The 22181-nt window shown below is 41.6% G+C and overlaps 2 protein-coding genes across 2 annotated transcripts; one reads left to right on the plus strand and one right to left on the minus strand.

Annotated features, from left to right (window-relative positions):
• Positions 1–349: 349 nt before the first annotated feature.
• LOC144633502 (indoleamine 2,3-dioxygenase 2-like) lies at positions 350–21272 on the minus strand. The gene is made up of 17 exons (XM_078492354.1): positions 21145–21272; positions 20181–20279; positions 19048–19167; positions 18635–18686; positions 11944–12010; positions 10726–10740; positions 9718–9817; positions 9558–9578; positions 9278–9374; positions 8280–8331; positions 8060–8126; positions 5955–6036; positions 3721–3828; positions 2244–2340; positions 1577–1653; positions 511–630; positions 350–369 (listed from the first exon to the last, which is right to left on the minus strand). Exons 1-17 carry the CDS (start codon positions 21226–21228, stop codon positions 350–352), a joined length of 1278 nt encoding a protein of 425 aa, XP_078348480.1. The 5' UTR covers positions 21229–21272.
• Positions 13032–17729, plus strand: LOC144632183 (uncharacterized). The gene is made up of 2 exons (XM_078490784.1): positions 13032–15752; positions 15921–17729. Exons 1-2 carry the CDS (start codon positions 13264–13266, stop codon positions 17707–17709), a joined length of 4278 nt encoding a protein of 1425 aa, XP_078346910.1. The 5' UTR covers positions 13032–13263; the 3' UTR covers positions 17710–17729.
• Positions 21273–22181: the final 909 nt, after the last annotated feature.

Raw genomic sequence — 22181 nt, forward strand, 5'->3', positions numbered from 1 at the left:
AAGCAAGACTGCTTCAGTTGATTAGTGGAGGGTTTTATAGGTCAAAGAGTAAGATAACTAATGATATAATAATATCCTGATAGAGTTGGTATTCACCTTATTCCAAAATGGCGGTTGAAAATACATTAATCGTTTGCCTATATGCTAATTAGCCCTTATTGCCTCGTTTTAAGCCAATCGCTTTTTCCTGATTCTTTTGAATTCTGCAGATACGATCGAGGCAACGAGGGCCAATTAACATGGTTTGGAAGACAAATAGAAAAATGTATTGTCCGCCATTTTGGAATAAGGTGTATATGTACAGTAACTGAGACGAAAATAATAACTGAAGATTGCCATCGAAAAATGACTAGTTTTGACAATGATGATCTTCAATGCATTCCATTAGGGAAATGGTCAAAACTATTGTACTCAGACAGGACCCACCACTCTGCAAACAGCTGTCTCTCCTCCCCTTTCCCCCCCCCCTTTTTTTTTTTCCCCCCCCGTTTTTTTCCCCCCCCCCCTCGCTTTTTTTTCCCTCCTTATTCCCTTTCTTATGTGTTTCTTCTGACGAAGAACTGTCAGTTGTTATTGAAAACGGTTGGTTACCCGTATCATCTCGAAGTTGCTTCAGAAAATGCATAAGCTCTGCAAAGAAAAAACAAAGATCACTAAAAAACTTTTCCTTTCAACAAGATTCAGTCTATGTTAAAAGGGCTACGACACGGACAATGCATCTTGAAAAAAAAATAATTGGCATTTTTTTCAAGTTTGTCAATCGGAATCTGTCTTAATCTTCGTCAGTGGACACCATCATTGTTTGTTTTCGGGTTTTTATTACCCCATTGGTGTTTTTTGTCTACATTAGAAAACTATTATTAATTTTGAGATTTCCTTAACCTCCTGTTTGTTTTCCCCGGCTTTAGACATTGCTCTCTAGAAAGGTAGACGGTTACTGACCCTTATAATATGATTAGGCAACTCGCCCCTATGGCTCGTTAAAAACTCGATCATGATGTTATTACAGTCGAAGCTCCCCTAAGCGGACAACCTCGGGACCGGAAAGAAGTGTCCACAACTACTGGAGATGGCCGCTTACGAGAATCCGTTCACGGGAACTTAAAAACAAAGAAAAAGTCTAATTCGTAATTTCTGCAAGTGTCCGCGGGGTTTCAAACAAGGCGGCCGTAAGTAGAGCTGTCCGCTTACGAGAGTGTCCGTTTAATCACCGGTTTAATAAGAGAGCTTCGACTGTAGTAGAAGACTCCGTCTCGTTGTCTACACGTAATCGTTAAATCGGGATTGCCCCATGTTCAGGGAATGTTATTCTGAGTCAGGGAAATTTGACATTTTTAAAGAAAAGTCAGAGGAAATTGAAATTAAAACACTTCTGATTTATTACCATTGATAGTTGGAAGAAACATTTCACGTCAATGTGATCTTAGTGATTTTTTTTTTGAAGGAGAGGCTAGAAGCCGCTACTTTATCTGACATTTTGTGTTTATTTGGTCAGGGCAAATTCATTTTTCTCGGCAGGTAAATTTGAAAACTGATCTATGTGGCAACCCTGTTAAATATTTTTTAAGCTCCTTACTGGTTCCTCCAGCGCCTCTGAATGCCAAACCTCGATCCCTGTCTCCATTGCCTCGGCTGCCTGGAATAACGATGTATCTAAGGAAAATGGTCAAAACTATTGTACTCAGTCAGGACCCACCACTTTGCAAAAAGACAGGTCGTCTCTTCATGTACCCCCCTCCCCCAAACCGAACCAACTTCGTTCCCAGGGCGGGGAGGAAGAGACCCTGGGAACGAGGTCCTCCGACACGTCGGTCCTCCACCCCCTCCGCGCGCCCCAACCCCAAGAAAAACACATAGTGGACCTGATAAATTCTTAAAAACCCATTTTCTAACATTCTGAATGAAAGTTGTTCTTTCTGGCAGTGCTAATGTACGTTCAATCTCAAGTGAATTTGTTCTTTTACTGGATTCTTTTTCAATCTTAGCTATCTGTTCATTAAAAACTGGTTTACACGATATCGATAAGTTTTTAAATTTTCAGAAAATCGTTCAATAAAATAGTCGCTAAATCTTGCTGACTCTAAAATGAATCAGAAGACTTAATTTGATGTTGAACCTCGGTTCCGTTATGATAGAAACGAGACTGTGCCCTGTATGGAAAAGCCGGCTTTTCTGACATTCTAGGGTTTGCATTAAAAAGTATTTCCCGAGGAAGGTTTGGTCCCTTATGGAACAACACTTACCTTGCTACAACTTGCAAGTGAACACTCCTGAACTCCTTTAACTTCTCCACACAATTGTTAAACTCTTTAACAAGGTGGGGGTCTCCACTTGTAAGGACTTGAAATAGAACACAAATTTTATCGTCAAAAATTACAAATAATGACAACTGGAAAACTAAACTCAAAATGTAAAGACCTTGGCCGGGCTGTTCGAAATCTGATTAACTCAAAGGTCAAGGCCAAACGTCGAACTTCACATGAGACGAACCTAATGCAAATTAGTAAAAGTAGATTATGTACTTCTGGTAAAAGCTATTGTTTTTGGTCATTTGAATTAGGTTCGACGTATGTTAAGTTCGACGTTTGGCCTGGGACTAATCAGGTTTGAAAGTTGATCGAGGATTCAATTTCTCTTAAATGTATAAAAGTGTTTTGTTGCTTATGTTTTGTGAAAAACAGTAAAAAACTGGAGAAGAGAAAATTAAAGCAGAAAACCTCACTGAAAAGTTATAAAACTGAAATCAAAATTTACGCACACACATTGCCGCAGTTAGGCTCAGTGAACAGTTTTAGGCCTACTCTGAGACCCAAGTCGCCTACTTGCGCGACAAGGCGACTAGGCGATTTCTATTTGTCCAAAATTACGGGCGATTTGGGCGATAAAAGTTTGGGCGACAGGCGACTTAAGCGATGAGCGACAGGTGGTGACCGACCAAGACAGTGTGGTAACATGTACATGGGAATCACAACATGGTACACCAAAGCATGTACAAAAAGTCAACACAAAAACACAGAGCGACTAGGGTGACAGGGAGGGCGACTTTGGGCGATTTTGGGTCCCAGAGTAGGCCTAGTTTTATTTGAAATTGAACTTAACTTTCGAATTACAGTCAAAGCTCTCTTAACGGACACTCTCGAGCTCGTAAGCGGACAGCTCTACTTACGGCCGCCTTGTCTGAAACCGGCCCCGCTTTAACTCCCATACAAACCCTGTATTTTTACATTCTCGTTAGCGGACATTCCCATAAGCGGCCGCGGACACTTTCACACATTACGACTTCAACTTTTTCTTTGTTTTTAAGCTCCCGTATAAGCGGACACCCCAAAGAAAATCCTAAAAAAAAACTTCGGTATCTTGTTTTTATTCATTTTTATCAATCAACTTCACATCGCCGTTCGTTACAATGATTTTACAGTAATTGCAGTACGATATTTCAGTGTTTGTTTTGTCATCATCTACGTCCATCCGGTTATTGTTGGCTGGGCAAGCTCCCGTATTAAGCGGCCATCTATCCCCTACACCTTTAGTGGCCGCTCAGACGAGAACTATTCTCGTAAGCAACCAACTCCAGTTACGGGCACTTTTTTCGCGTCCTGAGGGTGTCGGCTTACGAGAGCTTCGACTGTAACTGAGTTGTCTGACCAATGGACCTAAATATTGGTGTCCATATCAACTACGATTGACCGTAGACCTGACAATTCGGTGATCTTTACTCACCAAAGTTTCTGATGGATGGTCCATTTGAAACAGCCTCTATAAATGCACGGTGTTTAGGCGGCATGTAGTGACGCATTCTTTCTAAATACGGGCTGCCTGAAAATGAATCTGAAACCGAACTCTATCTCAGACCTGGGGCCCCTTTCTCGGAAAGCCCCGGACACTTTTCAGGCCCGCAAAGCCATTTTAAGTTATCTGTCAGATCTCAGAAAACAGAGTTAAAAATATGTAAACAAAAGGAAAAGAGGTCTGTTTAATCATAGCTTTTGTGATTTGCTATGGCTTTCCGGGTGCGAAAACATTTCGGGACCTTCGAGAAACAGGCCCAAGGTCACAGTAGTTCAAAGAATGAATAACGCCATCCGCTGGATAATCACTATCCAGTGGATGGCACAGTTACTCTTGTTACTCTGGTCTACTATTTATTCATTTATCCGGTTCACAGCGCTATTCAATCTTTGAACAACCGGACCCCGAACGGTACTGACGTGCACGAAATAGCAATTGTTTCAGTCAGTAGCTATATTGTAAGCCTCAGCCTAAGTAAATTGACGTCTTTCGTCGTGCGCCTAATTCATTTCCTGCCTGAGATGTCAAAAACTCGACCTGAATTCCATACTGATGTCGTTGCTCTACAGACATCCGTGATTGGTTGTTACTTTTGTGCAAGAGAGCTACGTCATCGTGTGGAATCAAAGACGTGTCCTTTCTCAATCTATCCAAAAATTGTGACGCAATCATGATACGTCGTGTTGCTTAGCAACTTCAATGACTAAAATCGCAGGAGGTCCCCTGTTTTATGAGTAAAAAGAGTCGTGAGTAAATTACTCAAGGTGATTATTACGCAACGTAGGTTATAATGTTCTGAACCGTGGTTTCACTTTTTACAAGCACTCCACTTTGTTAACAGTTAGTTCCAATCCGGTTGGCTTGCGGTTAGTTGCCCATTGTGCCCACTGGCAAGTAGGGCAGCTGCGGTTAGTTCCACTCTGGTATAATTGCGGTTAGCTTCTGTTTGTAAGTAAGGGCAGCACCATTTTCAAATTAATGACAGTTAGGGCTTTCCACAAGTTGCTCGGCAACGTTTTTGGCAACTTCTCAAATTTTGAGCAACTTTTTCCCCTTTGAGATCTCCGAAGATTAGTCGAATGTTGTCCAAAGGCCATACGAACGTTTCCGAAGATTTACGAAGATTTTCGTGGAACATCCGGAAGACGTTTCAGCTTTCGGCTGATTCGGCATTAAAACATTACAAAACTTGTCAGGAAACAGGACGCCATCGATATCTTCACGATTTTTCTCATTTAACACAATTTTACCTTAATATGTTGTTTAGATACTTATCCAGTTTTGCTATTATGGCTCCTGGTTTTGCTGTAAAATTGCAGAAAACGCTTTAGAAATCTAACCCTCAAAAGGGAAATTACCATATATTTAGAAAAATTCTCTTGATTAGAAGCAGCGTTTTGGATTTTTTGGAGCAACTTTCGAGCAACTTTTATTATCAGAAGCAACCTTTTTAGATTTTTGCAGCAACTTTTGAGCAACTTAATGAGAAATTACGGGAACCTTTTTTGGAACTGTTTGAGCAACTTGTGGAAAGCCCTAATGACAGTCGTTGACTCATTTGACTCAAAAAATCTTTACTCTCAAACCGCAGGCTCAAGGCCTTCTCGACTGACAGTTGTTCCATTCGCTGTAAACAAATAGTGAAGGGCAAATGATACCAAATCCCAAATCACAATCCCGGGGGGGGAGGGGGGGGGAGGCACTCCCTTAGAGCTTAACGGGGACGTGCGGCCCGATAGGGTATGGTTTTCAGGCTTTTCTGTCTTGAACGGGGTATATATTTCACCCCTTTTTGTCTTAAATGGGGTATCTTTACATGGACCAATAGGATAGGCTTATATGCCTGCAGAGGTGTAACAAGCAGAATTTTTACAAATTCTTCTGTATTGCTGACTTACGTTGATTTCGGCATTGATATTTAGCTTAATTCACGATCACAACAAAGCCAGTGAGGTACTTGTTTATGTCTTTTTTTTTTATCAAAAATTGGCATTCTGTCTTAAACAGGGTAGGAAAGTCAGCCGATGAGGTTCGTGTCTTAAACAGGGTCAAGGTTTAGGGGGCCGGGCCGCACCTCCCAACCCGAAATTATGTCGAGTAGCCGCCGGGTTCACAATACTTATTGGACAAACTTAAATCCCCAAAGTGTGCAATTTATTTCATACCCGTGTCTTTTTGATGTGAGACACCTAAAGCTGCGTCCAAAACTTGAAAAACTGACGATTGTGCAACACTTCCTCCAGAATACTAGAAACAAACAAAATTTTACAATTAAACTAGACATGCCAACTTCTTACAGAATTACCACTAACATTACGCACACTCAACAGTATCACAAAAATACTACCAATTAACCCTGTCTCTTATTTATACTCTTATAAGCAGATGTCAGTGTGTGTACTTTTCTTTTTGTTATTTTGACACTTATTGTGAACAAACTTAGTAAACGTATTTCGCTTTGGAAAGTCCTTGGAGATGAATTGAATCTTTATTTCCTCAGGCACAAATCGGGTCTGTCACTCTTAAAAATCTTGCTGTCGAGGCAAGCGGTCCATCAGGCCGGAGCTTATTATGTAGCGTGAAGCGGCTAGGAGTATTTCTACTACGGCCCCTGGATGGGATGCTAGTCCATCGCAGGGTTACTCCCAGCAGTAAATTCGCTGGTTTCCATTTATACACCTGGGGTGGAAAGAGGCACTATGAGAGTAAAATGTCTTGCCTAACAACACAACGAGCACGATAGTACAGTGCCTGTTGTTTTACAGAACCAGTAACACACGCACGAATTGCAGACCTACCGTAATGATTCGATTAAGCGCCCTCCTTCCAATAAGCGCCCCCTTCCGAATGAGCGCCCCCCTCCGAATGTGTTTTTGTCAATAAGCGCCCTTATTCCAATAAGCGCCCCCATTCTTATAAGCTCCCTCATTCGTATAAAGTCATGAACATTCACGGTACCGTACATGTATATATTTACTGCTAACATAAACAATTCTTTAAAAAGTAACTGAACTTTCAACAATTTGTCACTGTTACAGTTTCTGTTATTGTTAGTTATTTTAATATTCATAAAAAATTGTTTTGAACGTTTGGTTGTTTCTCAAAAACTTAAATAAGCGCCCTGTTCCGAATAAGCGCCCTGCGTCGAATAAGCGCCCTCCCTTTAGGGGCCAAAAGTAAACTAGTTGTACCTATCGGTAAGTGCCAACGAGCGAAATACTCATGTTTCTTCATAAGAACAGATATTGAATGGTTTTTGATAGAACTATATTTGAAATGACCACTGTTATGGTAAATTGTATTTTAGGTAATATGCAATAAAAGGGCTATTTCTCTGGTGTTCTGAAATGACACAGGCTTGATAGCCTGCGTAGCAGGCGCCATAGTTTCCAGCGCGCGTATTCTCGCGATCGCGCACTCTTTTAAACACACTCAAAAACGTACACAGATGTCTGCTACGCTAACTCGAACGGTCAAGGATTATTTGGAGACAAAATTTTTATTCAAGTTTACATTACATTTGCCGTTAGAAGCAAACAACTTTTGACTTTCTTGTGTGTATGACATGCAGTAATTTTAGTGAGCGTCGCTTTGAATTGATGTTATTCCTACGCGGAGCGAAAATGCGTGCCAAATAAAATATAAACGGTATTTGATTTGGAATAAATCATCGGTAAAAAATTACTATAAACACAATCAACACTAAAAGGAAGCATTTACTCGACTTCAGCAATCTCATAAGTCAAGAAAACTCTATTTAAAGTCAACAGTCCGCTTTTGATTTTCATGTCTCTCTTCGATCGTAAATCAAAGGACTCCAAAGTCGAAAGATTATTTCATCGCTTTGAAGACCTTGATGTTCATTTTTTCGGCGGTCGAATATTCTGTAGGGTATTCTCTTTCGATTTATAGTTCCCTAAAGGTGTATTTATCGGTAAAGGGTTGAATGACCACATTGAAAATTTTAACAGCGAGCCGCGTGGACGCCATTTTGGTTATTTGCTCTCTAGCAAGGAGTGAGAGACTGGGAACCAGTTGGGAAGAACAATACAACCCAAATATGGGGTTTACTTACACCCAAATATGGTCAAAAAAAAGTCCCTTACGCAGAACGTAAGATTTTCTCTGCCTATACACTCATATGCACACGGCTCTATGATTCTGCCGCCTCGACAGCCTCACCTCTTGGCTCGGCTGTCTCGTTGGCAATAAGCGTCCGGGCGCTAAATCGAATCATTACGGTATGTCTACAGTAGAAACAAGCACTTACTTTTAATGGTTTCTTACTGACACCTTCGTAAATAAGACCAACCGGTAAAACTGGATTTCCATCCCACCTAAAAAAAGACAACAAAAAATTTTGCTGACTCTTTCCCCTTTTCTTTGCAAACACTCTGAAGGCATCTCTGCAAAAGCGATTTTTTTTATTAATAATGATTTTCCAGATGCGATATCAAGCACTTAACATGGAGTAACCTGCTTTTACTTACCCCGCAAGATAGGGTCTTAGATTGTGATAAAATTCTTTTGGATCACAGTCATCTACATTAGTAAACAAATGGAGATTTGAGTCCGTAGTCTATTGTAACATGTACAGACCATAAAACCACAAAAAAACGTATTTTCTCAGTTAAACGCCCCCAGCGTTTATTTCAAACTTGGCTCCGTGGATCCGGCGTTTATGAAGGTGCAGTTTATTGGAGCAAATATTTATTAAAAAAGGGTTTTGAATCATCAGTATTTGTGACATAAATTTAATTTGCTATCATACCTAAAGCCCTATCCTGGCCCTATCCCCCACCCGGGGGCAAGGAACTAAGAGATATCTGCACCTAAAATAAATGCCTGGCAGGCTTACTTACCACTCTAGCTCGGAGACCAGGCGTTTATTCGGGGCCCAGCGTTTAATTGAGAAAATACGGTATTAGAACATTCTCAGAACTCGAATGAAACTATAAGCACTCTATAAAAGGTTTCACAAAAGATTTCAAATTTATTTTGGTGATTGTTTCATGGCCTTCCTCTAAAATGAATTATATATGGAAAGGAAAACAGAGAACCAAAAACCCACTGGAATCGCTTCAAAACGCCTCCCAATCGCATAGAAACACAAGATATACGGACAAAGGGGCAGGAAAGTATATTTTATTAGATCTTTCTACCCTTTTCTGAATTATTTTTTACGATCATTCTGTTCCCATACAAACTCTTATAATAACGTTATTATGGCTCTTTTAGGAGCATGGTCTACCTGCTGAGAAACAAAAGCAAAATGACCGGTTTTACTGCCGGTCACCTCGGCCACAAGTTTCCAGAGCTTTTGTTTTTCGCGCTCTCCGCAATCCGGCCTCCCTATTTTTCGCTCGCTGGCGGTTTTCAATTTATCGTATCCGTAAATACAAGGTTAAATCAGTTGAATTTCGATCATTAATATTTAGAAGGAATTAATTAATGTAAACAAAGATCAGGAATATTAATTAAAATTTACCATAAGTTCGAAGGAAGGATGTCTTGAGATTCACTAGTGTTTCTTTAAGTGACATGAACGCTTTTAGCACTCCAGTGCTTTCACCATACACAACAGACTGGCAATAAGGGAAGGAGAGAAAGAAAATACAAGTTAGAATGTTCGGAGTCACAATTCAAGCAATTCTGATAATTGCTCAGAAAAACGATTCGTTCTGTGATGCATTTATAGGTCATTAGAATTGCAAAGTTTGTAAACGATGCGAAAGAGGAGTAGTCACATCACACTAAATTTTTCTAACCTCCTGTCCGTCAATGATACTCTGCAAACACAAAAGCAAAAACAAAAAATAGTTAATTAAAAGGTAAAGGTAAGGCAATGGTATGACTGGGAAATGGGATTTATCTCCTCCCCTGCACTCCCCCCTTTTAAAACCCTCTAATAAGCTTATGAAGCCTTACATGGTATCCTTTTCCAAAATGTAACTCTACTTGCAAAGGAATTTTCACAAATCCCTCCTCAGTTCTTGATCCAGTTATCGTAAGGAAAGGTTTCATGTTGCTGTAAAAATTGAACATAAAGAAGAACAAGGATATTACCGAATAACCTTAAAACTACAGTTTCGGCACTGGGCCTGAGGAATTAACACTAGTTGCACTAGTTTAAATATTGGCCCATTAAAAGTGTCCTTTGCCGTAGTGCTAGCCATGTATTTTTGTTAGTTTTTCTCCTTTTTGCTGCATATTTAACCAAAATACGTATACCTTTGTTAAAATAACAAGCTCGTATTTTGAAGGAAATAATTATTTTTCAAGCAGACAACGCTTATTAATGGACTTGTGAACATGCCGACAATTATGATTTGTTTGTTAAATGATGTAAAGGGTACACCCTTCATTTCTTGTGCAATGTTTGCACTAAGGGATAGCAAAGGATACTTTTCTATTGCTTATATCTTTCTTACGAAAGTTTTAAAAGTTATTATTTGTAGACGTTTTTTTGTAATCTTTGCATGTTCCGTCTCGTTTTACTTAAGAGTTTGAAGCGAATGTTTTCAAGACTTTCTGTACTTTTGTAAGAAAAAGCTATGAACAGAGCAGCGGTCTCGGTAGATAGCAATCATTTAATTTTCTTTTCATATGCGGAATACAAAGCTGAACTTTTCATTGTCTGACGATGTTTGGCTTGACGTAGAGGATTTCATAAATTTGACACCTTCACAAGCGGCAGGTTAGGCGGAAATTGCGCGTGCTTAGAGCGTTTGACCGCTGTGAAATCACGTGAGGTTACTACCACACGCATACGAGAAACAAACCTCACGAGCACCCAGGGTTGTGTTATGTAATCATGTGTGGTAAGAGTCATGTATAGACTTTTTCAAAGTCCTTCGACTGAGGGTCCTGTAATGAAGTCGGGAGTGTATTTCTTACAACATTTTACAATAAACAAATTAAGCTATTCAAACTTACTCCATGTTAAGAGGCCTCCAGCCATTAAAAGAGACGGCACATTTGAAAACAGAACAGAAAATAAATATTGATCAGAATGTGGCATACCAACAATACAAAATTTAGTTGCTACAGCAGGTTAGCCCCAGCATGGGGAGCAGCAGGTTGCTACTAGGCCTTGGCAGATTGTGCTAGAATCATTTTTGGCCTAATTGGAGCAAAAAAGCATAACTGTGTAAACGAGCACTGCCACGGCATAATTGGCAAATTTTAGCACCATTTTTTTTGGAGCATGAATTCCAAAAATAGTAAATATGGTGTATTTTCTATAGAAATAAACTAAATTTAGGTAGTAGGTTCTTGCAATGCGTGTTTTAGCTAAGCAAATAGTAGTATTGACAGCTGACGGCCGAGACAAACTGCCATAAAATTTACAACAACAGTAATTTGAAAAACATCATAATTTGCAGGCCCGTAGGGAGGGGGGAGGGGGGGGGTTGCGATGGGTGCCTCTGCACCCCCAACGAGCCTTGGAAGTCCGCTTATTGTGAAAAAATATATTAAAATATTTATTTATTTATTTATTACAATTTAATGGCAATTAAATCTAAGTCTAAATGTATACACAAACAAGCAAAACCATAAGGATAATCTGTAAAAGAGTGCAACACTCCATGCGAGACAGATCATCATGTAACTAATCTAAATAAGTACTCATGTAATAACAATCAAGAAAAAAAAGAAAGAAAAAAAATCAAATCAAATATTCATTGCTCACTTAAAATCTTCTTCATTCCCGACTTAAAAACTACTCAACTAGATACTAGCTGCTCTTAGTTTCTCAAAAAGGTGCTCAAAAATTGTTCCAAAAATCCACAATAGCAGCTTGTAATCAAGACATTTCTCTAAATATGCTAATTTTTTTAAGGGTATGACATGATTTCTAAGCCGTTTTATGCAATTTTACAGCAAAAGAAGTATCTAAATAACATATTAAGGGGAACATTTGTTAAATAAGAAGGATTTCTTTAACTGAGAAAAATCGTGAACATATCGATGACGTTGCTCGAAGGGGAAAAAGTTGCTCGAAATATGAAAAGTTGTCAAAAAGGTGCCGAGCAACTTGTGGAAAGCCCTACCAGGCGACTGTAGCTCAATAAATTTTTACAGCCTTTTTTTATTAAAGAGATAGTTCATTTTGTGTTGCCTTGTTTATTATATAACCTTGATGCATCTTACCGGTGACGGTCGATATATTGCCAGTTGTAAAGGATATAACTACAGTACGCCAATACTGGAGGAATACCTAATAAAAATACAAGCCGTTAATGAACTATAATAAAAATATATTTTCGACATTTAAAATAGGTAGTCTCTTCTTTGACGACAAAAATTTCAGAAACTTGAAAGGAATACAGTGACACCCGAATTAAATGACCTAACCTGCGGCCATGCTCTATCTTTCTAATTATCATCCTTCTCCCTTTTACAAAAAAAGACATCTATCGTTGGTAATGAGCAACCATACTCTTTGCAGTGGTAGATTGATGTCAAGTTTGTCGCTCTCGCTTGTTGGAGAAAATTCCCTATATTTGGCAGTTACCTCTCTCCACTTGATTAATAGACGCTCTTAGCTAAATAGAGCAGTTTTCACTTGAGTGTCAAACGTACTTCGCGTTTGTATCGGTTTTGCATAAGTGCTACACTCAGTGATTGTTTTAAAACTCTCTCGCCACTTTCTACGTCATAATTAAAACCAAAACCAATCGTGACTCGTTTGCGCACGTTTTCCCGCGCATCGTGCCGGCTTAATGTATTTGCGTCGAGTTTCGATTGGTTTACTGAATTGTCTGTGTTCTTTGTGATTAGCTAGAATGATGTTTTGGTTTTACGACACTCGATTGAAAACTGTTTTAATGAAAACAAGTTTGAGTAAACCTAAAACACTTGAGTATTAGCGGACTGTAACTGGATTTCACTAAACGCACCTGTAAAAAATCGAAAAGGTCCGCAGATGATTTGGAGATTGTCAAAAAGGCATTTTCGTTCACGTTTGTTCGCGTCAAATGAAGTAATCGAAGCTCATAACAGTTTCTCGGCAAATCACTTAAAATGTTTAAATTTGGGAAAAACTCAGTTCTCAATTACCTCTGGACGTTTAATATTTTTTATTGTCCACAGAGATGGTGCATGTTGTACGTCACAGTCTTGAGTTAATTTTCTTTCAAACAGTTGCCTCGGACCTTGTTGCGTCAACTTGGTTGTAGGAGCTGTGGCCTGTACATGCTTGTCCAACCCAATAGAGCGTTTTCACCAAGATATTGTTGGGAACTAGTCCCGAGACCCCTCTCGGTCCTTGATCCGGGATATAGATTATTGATGTATGAAGATCGTACATGGCCGAAATACAGTCTTCTCTTGTTGTTTATACTTCGTCTGTTCCTTGTTTCTCGTGATACTCAGCGCCAGACTTGGTGTCAGAAGTGGGATTAACTTTTTCTAGAACCACACTAGCGAATACCTCGATCACGAAACCACGAACACACGATACACGAACTCATGGCGTCGAACCTCAAGCGCCCAGAACTCAACCTAACCGGAAACATTTCCGAAAACTTTAAGAACTTCGAAGTCAGGTTCAATGACTACTGCGTTCAAGCGGACTTTCGTAACCTGGCCAAAGACCCAGAGACAGCGCCAGCCGATTATTACAAGAAACCACAGCTCGAAATCGCCGCACTTCGGTCGGCCATGCCAGACGAAGCCCTTCAGGTAATACGATACACGTTAGAACCTCAGATCGCGAATGATGACAAAGCCAAACCGTGGATTTGGATGGAAAAACTTCGCCTCCACTACACAGGATCGACCGGCAGCTCTTTTCTGGCCGACAGATTTAAGTTTTGGGGCCTTTACCAAACACTGACCGAATCGGTACAAGCATGGGAAGTGAGAATTAGGCAGGCTGGAAGCCTGTGCTCGTATGGAACACTCAGTGACGAAATGTACCGCGATAAATTTATCTTTGGCCTCAACAACGACGCCATGCGAGCTGAGTTGCTAAAAACACATCTCAAGCCTGACAACACGCCAAAGAGCATGGCTGACGTGGTGACCGAAGCCAAGGCCTTAGAGTCTGCCTACACCGCCAACAAGCTGATAGCAGACTCCTCAAAATCAACCATCGAAGAACGAGTCCACTGGGTGAAACACAGAGAAATGAAGCTACGAAGAGAGCCTGGAACATGCCACTGGTGTGGAGACAAACGGGGACCTCACCCATGGAGACAATGCCCAGCAAGGGGCAAAACATGCTCAAAGTGCGGTATCAATGACCACTTTGCCAATGTGTGCCTGGCAAATGGCCAACCACCACAACGACGGGGAGGTTCAATCCCTCCTCCCACTCGCAACAACCGGACCCCCAGCCAAACGCCCAGTAACAGGGGCAGCGGTCGACGACGGGAAGATGTGCATCACCTGCAATTTAGAGAAGACGAACCCACCGACCACATGGTGTATGCAGATTATTATCACGAGCAATGTTACTCTCTCGAAACCCCACAGAAGAGGAGAAAATACTTTGTAAAACTACCCCTGTCAGCAACCGGCTCACACTTCCAGCCAATCACACTCCAAATTGACACCGCAGCTTCGTGCAACACCCTATCTCATAGTACCCTCACCACTCTGGGTCAAGACGTCCAAATGTCAAAATCACCTTATCTCTTACAACCATATGGGAACACTCGCCCTCTGAGACCTATGGGCCAAGTCGAGCTGTTATACCAAAGGGACAATCAGTATGACACCCTAACCTTCCAAGTCCTTCCAGATGACATCATGGCCAACAAGCCCGCCCTCTTATCAGGGGCTGACAGTGAAAGATTGGGGCTCATCAGAATAGAATCAGACACTGTCTTCTCTTTATCTCCATCAGTAACAATCGCCAACTGCAACGAAGCACAGGGCACCCAAGCCCAAGAGCAAGTGGAATGCAACCACATCGAACAACTCCACAACAACAGACCCAGCACCTGCAACCCACTGCCTTCTCCGTCTCAACCGATCAACATCCCTGCCAAACGGCGACTACCTCCCGCAGGTGCACTTCAGAAAGAACACATTCTAATGGAATATGCCGAGAACTTTGAAGGCCTCGGCTGCCTTGGGCCCCCTGTGCATTTTGAAACCAAACATGATGTAACACCAGTCCAAATGCCCATCCACCGCATCCCAGTGGCAAAACGGGCTGCAGAAAAGAGTGCCCTAGACAAATACGAGAACGCCGGCATCATCACTAAAGTTGACGAACCGACTCCTTGGTGCTCAAATGAAGTCATCAAAGAAACTCCCAGAAAAGTTCGAATCTGCATCGACCCCAGCCAGACGGTAAATAAAGCCATCCTTCGTTCCGTTTACCAAATGCCAACCCTCAACGAGCAGCTTCATAAACTAGCCCATGCTAAATGCTTTTCTCTTGTTGATGTTCGCGATGGATTCCTCCACATACCCCTGGATGAAGAGTCCTCACGCATGACCACAATGCACACCTCTTATGGCCGCTACCGCTGGAAACGCCTTCCCTTCGGGATCTCAAGTGCTCCAGAAGAGTTTCAGATGCGACTTATTTCTGCTCTAGAGGGTCTAGAAGGCATAATCTGTATAGCTGATGACATTTTGGTTTTTGGAGAAGGCGCAGATTTCACTGAAGCTGAGAAAGATCATGATCGTCGCTTTGTAGCCCTAATGGAACGTTGCCTCCAAAAGAACATTAAACTAAACCCCACAAAACTGCAGTTCAAGTTAACAGAGGTGAAGTTTATGGGCAACATCATCACAACCAATGGGATGAAAGCTGACCCTGACAAGGTCACTGCGATAACCACTATGCCCACACCGAGAAACAAAGCAGCCCTTCTACGCTTCCTCGGAATGGCCAACTACCTATCGCCATACTGCGCAAATCTGAGTACCGTCATTAGACCACTCACTGCCCTAACACAGAAAGACGTCCCATTCTCCTGGACAGAGGTTCAAGAAAGAGCGTTCAATGATGCAAAACAATTGATCGCCACTGCCCCAATCCTCCAATACTATGATCTAGGGAAGCCTGTGGTACTCCAAGTAGACGCCAGCTAAGAAGGCCTGGGGGGAGCACTCCTTCAACCAAACGCTGAGGGCAAACTCCAACCAGTCGCCTTTACCTCAAACAGCCTGAGCAGCACAGAACAGCGCTACTCACAACTCGAAAAAGAATGCCTTGCCATCTGCAACACGTTTGGAAAATTTGATCATTGGCTCTTCGGCAAGTCAGACATCACAGTGCACACAGACCACCAACCCCTAGAAACCATTTACAAGAAACCACTTCACAAGGCGCCCGCACGTCTTCAGCGAATGCTAATGAGACTTCAGAGATATCAGTTCAGCCTACAGTACAAGAAAGGAACAAGCCTTCATATAGCAGACACACTATCCCGCGCTGCTCTACCCACCCCAGTGCATGCAAAAGTAACAGGGTTTGAAGTGTTCCGCCTTGAACTTGAACACTCCGAGAATGACCACAACCCCCGTCTCACAGATGTCACAGAAGAACTCCTCAAATCAGAAACCAAAAAGGATCACACCCTGACTGATCTACAGCAAATCATCATCTCTGGCTGGCCCGACGACAAACAATACCTGGCCACCAACCTCCGCCCATTCTGGACCTTCAGAGAGGAACTAAGCATACACAATGGGATCATTTACAAAGGTCAGCAAGTCCTAGTTCCACAGTCCATGTACTCAACAATGCTTGGCAAAATACATGCAAACCACTTTGGAGCAGAGTCGAACATTCGCATGGCCCGCGAGGTCTTATTCTGGCCAGGCATGAGAAAAGCAATTTCAGACATGTGCGACACCTGCAGTGTCTGTGCCCAGTACAGCAGAACTCTTACAAAAGAACCCATGAAGTCGTTACCAATCCCAACGCAGCCGTGGCAAATTGTGAGCCAAGATATCTTTAACCATGAGCAGAAGGACTACCTGGTCACTGTCTGCCATTTCTCGGATTGGATAGAAGTCGACGAACTCCAGGACAGCCTCTCTGCCACAGTAATAAACAAGACCAAGGCCCACTTTGCGCGGTTTGGCATACCACAAATGTGCCACACTGACAATGGCTCACAATTCACGAGCAAGGAATATGAGAACTTTGCCACACAATATGGATTCAAACACACAACATCCTCACCCTACCACCCAAAAGGCAATGGCAGAGCAGAAGCTGCCGTCAAAGTGGCCAAAACAACACTGAAGAAAACCACTGACCTCCAGTCCGCACTGCTCAATTACAGGAACACACCACCTCAGGGACACTCATATTCACCTGCACAGCGCATGCTCTGCCGACGTACAAGGACAACACTGCCAACACCGAACCACCTCATAAAGCCTTCACCAGTGAACCTAGCTGTCGTCACTCAAGAGCTCACCCTGAAGCGAGCTGCGAGCAAACGCTACTACGACAGCTCCCCGACAAAAGTCCATCCCGAGCTTGCTGTCGGCTCAAGCGTTTATGCAAAACCTCCACCTTCACAGAGGGGTCAGCCATGGATACAGGGAACTATCATCTCCCAGGACACACCCAGATCATACACCATTCAGACACCAAACAGCAACATCCGTAGAAACCGGGTCCATATCACGCCAACAGTTGAACAGTCTCCTCCACCAACACAGACCACCGCCCCGTCACTGATCCAGGAACCACCACCGGACAACGGCAACCTCTCCATAGGACCACAAGTAGAAGAACCTGTAGCTAACAAGCATCCTCCTGCAGAGACTCTACCACCACAACACACGGGAACAGAGAGACTCTCAAACACTGGTTCCGCGAACTTTGCAACTCCAGCTAGCCAAGACAAACCTCCAGAACCCATTCTTGGCAATACAAGAACAAGAACGAGGATCATCAAACCTCCTTTGAGGTTAAAAGACTATGAACTGACCTAGTGGTCTACATTGACTGTCAGTTGTTTATTCTCTTAGGCCATTTGTAGCGCCCATTGTTGTATTTTATAAGAGACATTTTTTTTTCCTTTTATAAGGGGGGAGATGTTGGGAACTAGTCCCGAGACCCCTCTCGGTCCTTGATCTAGGATATAGATTATTGATGTATGAAGATCGCACATGGCCGAAATACAGTCTTCTCTTGTTGTTTATACTTCGTCTGTTCCTTGTTTCTCGTGATACTCAGCGCCAGACTATATCAAGATCTTTTTGCTTGCATCAAAAACATCAACAAACTCAGAGATTGTGGAGTCGTGGAAAGGAATATATTTCTCAAATTTTAAATTGGCAGTGCTCGTTGCAGCCAAGTTATTGGGAAAACAAAATTCGGAAAATTACAGAGCGTTGTATGTGTCCGCCATATTGGTGTTCCACTTTGGTACACCAATGGTGGCCAAAACTGTCTGCAAGAAGAAAGAAAGATTGTGCTACCAAAGTCATGCGTTGCACTTCGGAATGCTTTGATTATCATTTTTTAATTTATAAGCAAATCTGAAAACATTTTCAAACAGCGGAAATATTGTTTTCTGTAACATCAGAGATGTCTCAAATTTCAAAACACGTTATCTCCAAAAAAGCAATCTTCTGGCACAAAGCAATTAGTAACAGTGATGTCTAGAACCTTTTCCCGCATTTTTCTCGGGGTCGCATCGGAAATAAAAAGAAGCGCAAAGAGGGACCGAATGACTGCACCAACATTGTTTCCGGGAGAAAGACTTTGGGAACGAGGCTGGGTGTTCTGACTGGCCTGGAAGAGACACCTTCGAATACAGGTTTTCGAAGGTTTCACTGTACTCTTTGCTATAACTATTTGTAGCGAGAATTAGATATCACATCAACTGTAGAATGTTCATTATGAGCTACTGACCTAAATGGTTAGCCACTGCAACCCAAGGAACTGCAAGACACTTCGGAAGAATCTGTAACCAGGAAATAGAGTTTTATTGAGTACTTGTAAGTATCATGATCAGGTATCGATTTGTGTACAATTTTCGATGTAAACAGAGCCGTAGCTCCCAGTAAATTACATGCGACTGTCCGCACACCCAATCAGAAGTTATCAGTGAACTTTCTTCCACCTTTGGTATTAATTAGTTTGTAGTTCGTGATTTTCGTAGAAGGTGCCTGTGTAGAAGGTGCCTCACGAGCTGGCTCATAGAAATCTTTGATTTATCTTGCCATTAAAACTGGGATGTTAAAGTCGCAATGCAAAACTGAACTATGAAACGCTATCACTGCCACGGCTTTAGGAAGCACACCCCACTATAATGCCCACTGTACCTTAGCTACTCCTGTCTCTCCTTTGCACCACACATAAGAATGAGAAATACAAGCAAGAACCAAATGAGCTCTTTTCCACTCATCCTCTGACGATAGCTTGCTGTGGTCCAACAAAGAAAGCTACAAATACAAAACAAAAATTACCAGCTACGCTAATTTTGGATTTAGCTGCCTTTACCTATTGCAATTTTTAAAGGGTTGCCGCTTTAAGTTAATTAAACGTGTAACATAATGGACCAATCCATTAGGCACATTTAGTTTTTAAAAAAGTCTCTCCCCGCCCCCAAGAGCGAAGAGAGAGAGACCCTGGGAACGAGGTTGCGCGTCATGTTCTTTGAGGATTGTAGGTCATAAGAACAAGGGCACTCTAGATTCTCCCCTTAAGTATGTGTTGGCTGAAAATTAGTAGTAGAAATCAGACCTAAAGGACCGTACTTTAAAAACGAGTTAGTACAGTTCTATCGTACCTGCATTCGCCCTATCACTGAATATGCATGTCAAGTTTTCAATGAAAGTCTACCTGCGTATCTTTCTCGTGAGCTAGAAGCAGTGCAAAAGAGGGCGATGCGCATCAATTTTCCGTTTTTTACGTATGAAGAAGCGCTCGACAAGGCAAGTCTAGTCACTCTGTCAGGTCGAAGACAAGCCCTGACGGACAAATTGTTTAACAACATTTTAGAGAACAATGACAGTAGGCTGATGAATTTACTGCCCCCACGGAATTTTAGAAGTTATAATCTCAGAAAGTCACGCCAGTTTAACCCTGTTTTTAAGACTAATAGATTTAGAAATAGCTTTATTGTCTCTAATGTACTTAAGTTTGGATTTAATCACTCTTGTATAGTTCTTAAATATTTTTACATTTTATCGTTAGTTTTTATCGCTTTATAAATTTGTAAATATGACATAATTCAACCTTTCAGGTTGCGAAGTTGTATTAATAAACTATCTATCTATCTCTCTAAAAAAGCGTGCAGAATATGGACCACGGATGTGGTGAGCAAAGAAAATTTGTGGAACTGAGTAATTCACAAGAGAAGGGGGAAGCGTTCTTCGTATATATATCTCATTTTCAACCTGAAAAACGTTTTTTTTTTAACCAGAAATACCAATAAATCTGAAAGCTTCCTTACGTCTTTAATTCTTTGACGCAAATCTTCTGCCTTTTTCACAAGTTGAGAAAGTTCTCTTGCGACTTCTTCCCAAGGAGAAAAATACTCTGGCAGACATTGCTAAAAGAAATAAATTAAAACACAGTCATTATAAAACACAAACAAACATGAAACACGGAAATGCGTCTGGGTTCGCAAGCTATTCAAAAACGAGCATCTTGAATTATTTTTTACCTTTTAGGATAGAAGGCTTAATTGAAAGCCGATATCCAAAAGAAAGAAAACCAGACAAGAAACCCACTAAATACAGTGACTTTAGTAGGGGTTTTCTCTCTGTATGCCCGCTTCTTTACAAGAAATTTTCACGGACGAGTACTATCCATCCGGGTATTTTTCTCGAGCGGGCACTATTTTAACAATAGAGTGTTTCTGTCGAGGAACTATCGGCTGATAGTTGCCCTGCGGAAATTTGATGTTCTTAAAACAAATATTAGCCCTCGAAGCTTCGCTTCTCGGGCTAATATGCTAGTTTAAGAACATCAAATTTCCAAGGGGCAACTATCAGACCGATAGTTCCGAGACAGAAACACTCTATTGTCTTTATTGTTCACCACTAAATTTTCTCCGATTCGGATTGGTTTAAATTGATCACGTGACGCATAGTGTTCGTCCCTCCGGCGGTCGAACACTATCGCGTCACGTGATCATTTTAAACCAATCAGAATCGGAGAAAATTTAGTGGTGAACTATAAGGGCTGATAGTGCTCTCCGCAGATGAACACTTTCACGTCACGTGATCAATTTAAACCAATCAGAATTGGAGAATATTTAGTGGTAAACTATAACGATCGATAGTAAGCTCTCGGAGCGCGTACAGCATTTCTTGTTGCCACACTGATCGCTCTCAGTTACTATCGATTTTGATGGTTGACTCGGGATTCCCTACTCGCTAACTATCAGCCGATAGAAATGTAAATATACTTACTAAAGGTTCTTTCTCTGAAATAAATCCAAAATTATCTGATACATCAAATTCCTTCGGTGAAGGAACAGAAGAAACATAGGCCATTGGTGTCTAACAAAGATAAAGAAATTAGTCGTGATTACAAAAGCCATTTTTATCACGGAAGATACGATGTTCCCGTTTCGGAAAGTTTTTTTTTTCTCGCGTGTAACCAGTTTCGCATTGAGATAATTAACCCGAGTTTAATTTACCTGTCTTACATGGTAGAGTGACCAAGAGTATTGTGGGGCCATTCAGTTTCCCAGACCCCCCCCCCCCCCCCCCATTTCAGAGCAAAATATATAAGTTTCTACCCTATTTTCTGAGTTGATACCCTATTTTTATTTATGTCTTATACACCCAGACCCAGCCCAGAATCTGCTTCAGTCTGTGTTAGCGATTGAAAAGGGCTTCAACTTCCCGAAGATGATTAAATAGTACTTTTCATGAGATGAACAATAACAACGACCTCAACAATGTTAAAATTATTGTTTTTCCCAAAAGCTATACCTAATTGCTAACCATAATCAGCATAAATGCACATACCATAACCTATTTCAGACTAGAGTGGCCAAAATCAAAGGACCCCCACCCCACCCCCACCGAGATAAACCAAAGAACTGGATGCAGAGTTTTGGATAGTGCTCGTGCATTTTCCTCGTCCCCAGGCGTCCTCCTTCTAAATCTTTGGCCAATGCCAGCCTGGGCACCAGCAAAAAATGATGGTTATGTTCAGACCTCAAGTGCCCTTTAGTATCTTTACATACAAAGTTTCGACCTCGAACTTTGGCATGGGCACTAGCCTGATCGCGGCTACTTCAAAAAAGGTGCGTTCACATTGTCAGAGCTCAGCGAAAATCGTGTTCTGGCACCAAGCTCGAAAACAGCCATACAGACAAGCGCCGGTGGATAAAAGGACTTAGCTTTTATGCTTATATTTGGCAAAAAATGTCAGTAACGTAAGAAATGGCCTCAAGTTGTTTATAATAGAGAGGTTAAGCATGACGTTTACGGCAAAC

The sequence above is a fragment of the Oculina patagonica genome, chromosome 12, assembly GCF_052425735.1.
Source record: "Oculina patagonica isolate OP01 chromosome 12, crgOcupat, whole genome shotgun sequence".
NCBI lineage: Eukaryota > Metazoa > Cnidaria > Anthozoa > Scleractinia > Oculinidae > Oculina > Oculina patagonica.